The sequence below is a fragment of the Dermacentor andersoni genome, chromosome 3 (genome assembly GCF_023375885.2).
Source record: "Dermacentor andersoni chromosome 3, qqDerAnde1_hic_scaffold, whole genome shotgun sequence".
Taxonomy (NCBI): Eukaryota; Metazoa; Arthropoda; class Arachnida; order Ixodida; family Ixodidae; genus Dermacentor; species Dermacentor andersoni.
The window spans coordinates 86,745,051-86,751,751 of record NC_092816.1 but is presented as its reverse complement, the minus strand read 5'-3'; the positions used below and the strand labels follow the sequence as shown (position 1 = coordinate 86,751,751).

At 52.2% G+C, this 6,701-nt stretch overlaps 1 protein-coding gene across 1 annotated transcript in view; it reads right to left on the bottom strand.

Moving 5' to 3' along the window:
• LOC126524970 (uncharacterized) overlaps positions 1 to 6,701 on the bottom strand; it is an 81,902-nt gene that overhangs the window by 61,155 nt on the left and 14,046 nt on the right. Inside the window, exon 3 of the mRNA XM_055067422.1 lies at positions 4,282 to 4,411. Coding sequence (XP_054923397.1) covers positions 4,282 to 4,411 — 130 coding nt within the window. The remainder of the gene's footprint in view (positions 1 to 4,281; positions 4,412 to 6,701) is intronic.

Genomic DNA, 6,701 nt, shown 5'->3' with positions numbered 1-6,701 from the left:
TCGGGCGGTGCACATATACAGATCCGCCGCCACCGATCTGGCTCTCTGATTGCCACCGCACAGGGGTTGCATTGGAGGAGGAGCGAAGAAAGGAATTAAGTTCGAGCCGGCGCTTTGACAACCGGAGACTCGCAGGAAGAGGGGGGAGGGGAGCGACGTGTACACCCAGCGGCAAACGATGGGGGCAGAAGCGCGCGCAGCAAGCGGACAACACGATAAAGGGAGGAGGGAAGAGATAGCAGCGACTGACTGACGCCGCTGACGCCGATAGTGAGTCAACCCCAGCTGCGGAGTTGGTTTCAGGGACAACGCCGCCGGTGCCGACACAAACAATATGATACCCTCGCTTCCGCAGCGCTAAGAACCAGGTCTAGCCGTGGGAAGGTGGTCACGTATTCGTCGACGTGCCGGGGCCTACGTGAAATAACCGGCGCGTCGGCAACTGAAGAGCACCCTATCCGCCACACAAGAACAGGGGGGGGGGGGGGGGGGGGGACCCTTTCCTCCTCTTTCTGCATGGCGGCGACGGTGTTCTATGCAGTCACGTTATCTTGACTCTCTAGCGGCGTCAGCGGCATCCAGCGGTATCAGTCGGTCGCTGCTAGCGCTGGGGGGATGAAAGGGGGGCGGAGCTGGTTACGAGGCCGACGACAACGCCGACGACGACGCGAAACCCAGGAACGGACGCCAAAGAGCTGCGCTCTAAAATCACTTATGAACAAAAAGAGCGGTGGATTCGGCCCCTGGTGGTTGCCACTAAGCATAATCCTCACTCCTAAGCTGACGGCCGGTTTTCGCATTACCATTATACGAAAATTGTCGACCTGCTTTCGTCTATATACAGTATTCGCCTTAAGTGTCCTTTTAATATCAGGTGCACTATGCAGGATCCCCGAGTTTTTCGCTCGCCCGAGCTTGCGCGAGAGCAGTCAATGAAGTATAAAGAACATGCAAGCGATCTTGCGCGCGACAGAGACAAGCGATTCGGTGGGGATTGCGGTCGCGTTCGCTCATCGCCGCCAACTCGAGCCGCGCGCTAGCAATGACTTTGAGCGATCGCCGTTGCCGTTATGAGGGCAGCAAATACTTGCCGAGAGTGCATGACGCGGGCATTTCTAAAGTTGATTTGTTTTGCTATGAAGGAGCAGCATAAAATATTTGTAAAGGTCATGCAGTAGATTTTTATTCTTCAACGTATCAAAATTCTGTTTGCTCGTTCCATGCCGCAATCGGTAGTAATTGACTGATGCACACCCAGCTCCGGCTTCGCGTCTATTGCCTATAGTCACTCATAACACTTCCTGGCGATGAGCGACCAGTTCTAGAACTCCAGAATCTAGTGATTGAGCGACAAGAACGAGCACGTTAGCACGACGGCCCGTTTCGTCGCTCAAAGCCGTCACTCGTCGCCGTCGCACACAAACTGGCTCTCATGGGGTTTGTGGATGACTACAGATAGCGCTGAAGGCGCGACAGCCGCGCACAATAAGATGTCTAAGTGTCTAGGGTTGAGATCCCTTCGCAGTCCGAAAGATAAAGAAACCAGGAACAGTCGACGCTAGATGTGTTTTCCCCAGTGGGGCGCCGATCCATCAGCGATAGCACATGTGTCCATTGTGTCTTTTATAATTCCAATTTCAAGTTTGTTGCTGTCTCTCACCAGCGCTTTGCTGTAGCCGGCAACCACGTTGGGTGTGGCCCAACCATGGCGTGTACGCGCACAACAGTGGCATGCTACGCGCGAGGCGTGGCCTATGCTTTTGTTTGACAAGCCAACTCGGGCGATACTCGCGAATTACGAAAGCCCACGAATTGAACGCGTAACTGTCAGGATGGCGGCAGCAGCAGCTGGGGTCGATGCTTCGACTGGAGGCAAACGTCAATACGACCGACGAAGAGCTCGAGCGTCACTTTCGCCAGAACAACACATCGGTGCGCTGGTTGTGCGTAGAGGACGACCCACACCCGCGGTTACTGCGTGGCTGGTCTCAACCCGGTCACAGTACCATGGAAGAGCCAATGCTGTGCGGTCTCTGATTCTACGGCAACGGGAATTTTCCGGAAAGCGCCGGCTCAGACCGGTATATTGAACGTCAGCAAGCCACCGGGGCATAGGGCACGCTTCTGAGGTGCTTAGCGATGCGGCTGCGCAGAGCGGTAGCTCATTTTCTCCAAGACTGCAGCCGAGCGAGCTCGATCTCGATATTTGTTCTTTAGTCGGAAATATTATTGTGATAATTGTTCGCCAAAGTGAATCGCTCTTTTATGTTAATTTTATCCATTGGACGCCCCATATGAAGTTTGTTTATTAGGTTCTGCGCGAAGATTGTTTCTGATGACTTCTGCTAATGAATTTTTGTCGCAAAAGAAATACATGTATATCGAAACATGCTACCTGCCTCTGCCGAATGGGATGGCCTGCGGACTGGTGTAGGCTGTTTGCTGCTTGTACCTGTTGAATGGCGCATATACTGATTACAACTAATATTTCGCATCAATTACAATCCCGCTGATACATCCTTGAAGGCATGTGCTTATTGTCTTTTTCAATTTCGCAACAACAAAAAAAAAAAGAAAAACTTTTAGCCGAGATGAAAAGCTGAGATCGGCTTAATTTCCCAGAGCAAAAAGATTTTGCGAAATACCTGCAACTCACGACCAATTGATCTCGCGAAGAATTTACTACGCATACTTCGATTGATTGGTATGTCACATCCATAGTAGTCCCACGGCCGCATTAATCTTCGTCCCATCCGATCCCAAAATCGCGGTGGGAATTTTCACGTGTTCATGTAGGTGGATGATCGTGGGAACTAGAAATCACGCATAAAAAATAATAGGGTGATTAAAATAATGTAACGATGTATGTAGGTAGACGACCACGAAAACATCAGAACAACAAGAAATCACGCATAAAAATAATGATGATATCAGAATAATGTAACGCGGCTAGTTTATTGTCAAGCGAGGTAGTTTTTATTATTCTTAGTCAAAATGACTACCTTTTTTAGACGAGCTGTGGCGTAGCCGCTGCAGTATTTGGTGTGGTTCGTCGCAACGTTTCTGCGCTAATAGGTTCACTTGTATCGTGCTGGTCATGATTAGGTCACTTCAGTCACGCTAGTTTTCATTCTTCCACTTCAAGCGTGCGCAATGAGACATGTAGTGTTCTGTCTTCATGTATGCCTAGCATGTGCCTTGCGTAGTAATATTGGGGCCAGCATTCTTCAAGAGCACTGAATGAAGGCTGTTTGGCTGTTTCACTGTCAGAATGGAATATGTCTTTTAAGGGTGTTTTTTTATTTTTTTTTGGCAATGAACAAAAACAAATTCCGTATTTCTCTACGCTAGAATCGGCCAAAGAAACCAGAAAAATGACTACGAAGTGCAGGGACGCCAGATACCAACTAGATACCAGCATCTACAAGTACTGTCGATATTTTCTATTTTTTCGATACGTTTTCATAGAAGGTCAGGAATGTTTCTACAGTGCACAACTTGGTAAATCATGAGTAGGGTGCTCCCGAAATGAAGCCGCCGTGGTTGCTCAGTGGCTGTGGTGTTAGGCTGCTAAGCACGAGGTCGAGGGATCTAATCCCGGCCACAGCGGCCGCGTGGCGATGGGGGCAAAGACACCCGTGTATACAGATTTAAGTGCACGTTAAAGAACCGCAGGTGGTCCAAATTTCCAGAGTCCCCCACTACGGCGTGCTTCCTAATTAGATCGCGGTCTTGGCATGTAAAACTTCACTACTTCTTTCCCAGGATGAAACGAAACGCCAGATCGAAATACAGTGGCTCAAAATGTCTTGATTAGGTCACTTGACTTATTGTTCAAATAGTTATTTTGATCGTGGAGACCGACCATTACTTTCCGTTTAATTTGCCTAAGACTCTGATTATTTTGGCATGTTTCGGCTCGATGGAGCGCACGGGTTCGTCTGTGAGACCAACATGACCTCAATGCATGCATTGCCGTTTCGACATGGAGGCGTAACTTTTTCGTATGTTTGCGCTTCGCCGACGATCACTATGGCATCAACCGCCTATGGGCGTGGTCTCCTCATATTTTCACCGCCATGTGAAAAATTTACTTTAGGCTTAATTAGTGCCCTGTTTTCTACATTGCGACGTACGGAACTTCCACTATCGATTTCTTTAAGTTGATGCAGCTAAAAATAAAAAGGAAACACCTTGCATACTGAGTGGGTCAGAATAAATTTGTTGCACTCAGTATTTGGGGTCGATCAAGGACACTAGGATGACGCAGGAATGTCTCACCATGCCCAAAATGTTTGTAACTTGCCGCACGTTGTAAGGAGCCCCTCCCGTGATCACACACGGCAGACCCGCCTCGTGTTCGTCTACCGTCAAATGCGTCAGGATAATGATGGCGTCCAGAGGCAGCCTCCTGCAAGAAATACAGATCATCTACATTACCACGACCGCCACCAGCATTTCAAACCTATCGCGTCCTATTGCAGGAATAACTCTTGTTACTCGAACTTCCGTTACGCCATGCACTCTGCGAAACGCCACCACCATTCGGATGCGAATTATACAATATCCCACAGCCTTACTTTCCGCGAGTTCCACCAGCGTCATCAAGCGCAAACTTTCTCGCTTCTATTCTGTTTTCCGTCCTGTACGCGTTCCTTTTTCGTCCTGCAGGGAAACTCTGTAGTTTTTTTTTTTTTTTTTTTACAGTGAAGCAGCGCTGGATTGTCGCGGGCCAGCATCAGAGCTTAAGGCATAGCCTATAGGGAGCAAAAGAAACAGTTTTGAGGATGACGTGCTGATATTTCCCATGTCGTTATATGTGAACAGCGCATTCTGTACATGTGTGCTGGCCACCGGCATGAAAAAAATTGGAGTACGCTTAAGCTTCGCCTTCAAGAGTGGAACGCGATAGCGTTATCGCACCCCGTTCGCACCGACGCAACCCACGCCCGGCGTTCTTCGGACGTGCCTCGCATGGGCTCCGCGATTTCTGCTGCTTGTTTTGGCATCTCGCCCGGCATATTCTCCAGTTTCTGCTACCGAGCACCCGGGGATGTAAGGACCTTCCTGACACCTCATCTGCCCGGACCCGCCGACCAACGTTTCATCAGGGCCTCATCTTTGACCAGCCACGAGGCCGCCGAGCTAAGCCCAACGCTCGGCGCAACGCCACCTCGCCCGTAGCGCGCAGCTGCGCCTAGCGCCGCAGCAGCGTCCACTGCTCCGGCACTCGCTCCCGTTGTCTCGAAGCCGCCGATATAAAAAGTATAGTCGACGGTACACTCATCTCCCAACAAGAATTTGGTGACGACCCTCGCTGGTCCCGAATGCTCCAAGCCCACCATGCGGCCGATCCAAAGGAAGCCGTTTCAGCCACGAACGCCCACCTCAAGTGCGCCATGCACCCCCGCCATCGCTGAAGACTCACCGCCTACGACGCCAGGTCCCACTGCCTCGACTCCCAGCGGAAAACTACAAGATCTTCTTCCGCCCTGGAGGTGGCCTCGACCTCCGCACAACCACCTATGGTGCCCTCCTTGCCTCACTCTGTTCTAGCGCCAGCGTTAAGTACGGTGACGCCCGTGCCGAGGACCGCGTACGCATAAACCCATACAACAGCTCTTTCACCGTTAGTACGCCCTCGGAGCAACGCACCGGGCATTATGTGCGAACCTCTGAGTTGCGTCTCGCCACCCAGCTGCACCCACTTTGCGCTTACGTGGCCGCACCTGACAACACATTCCGCGGCGTAATCTACAACACCGTGGACAATCAAAACCAAGAGGAGATAATCGAGGTCCACCAGGGTATGAATCCCAGCAGCACTTACGCCATCGCCAACGCAAGGCAGATGGGTCGCACCCGGTCCATCCTGATCACCTTCGTCGGCACGAAAGAACTCCCTCGCACCGTGGTGTTCAACTGCGGCCTGTTCATCTGTCACCCCTTCCTCCCCAAGCCTGAAGCTTGTTTCAATTGTTGGAGCCATGGTCACCGCTCCAACGTTATGTACGAAGCCCAGGTCCGGACGCTGCCCACACTGCGGAGCTGTGCACGCGGCTCGGGACCCCCCTGACTACACTCCTAAATGAATATTGTGCAGCGGCACACATGTCACGGGGTCCCGCCCGTGTAAGCTCCACTTAGAACGGGGCGGTCCCTCCCCACTCGCATCCAGTCCCAAGTCAACGCCATCCAACTCAGCGCAGTCAACACCATCCGCCAAGAACACCCGCGCACCGCGCCCCCGTCAACGATCAAGCTCCCGATAAAGCGGGGACCGCAGCCCCCGCCACCGCTCCGTCTCATTTCCACTGCTACCAGGGCAAGACACCCCATCGATTGCTTCCCAGGTGAGCTGGCGATCGCAGCCTCCAACACCCGACCCCGAAAAATAAAAGCTCAAAGCTCAAATCGCAGCCCAGAACAACGAGATATCCCTACTGAAAGAACAGCTGCAGGCGCTGCTCGCGCGCCCCCACCTCCCCACCTCTTCCCCTCACCAAACCTCACAACCCATCACTCTCCAGACCCCACCGCCACCACCTCCCGCCCCTATGTCCGCCTCCTCTTCGGCCGCGTCTTCTCGTGCCGCCTCCCCCTCCCGCAGCCCTCCACATAAGAGGCGCTCCTCTACCGAACCTGCCCCCACCCCGGAGATGGAGGCTGTAATCCGCCATACGGCCTCGTTCCTCGAGGCA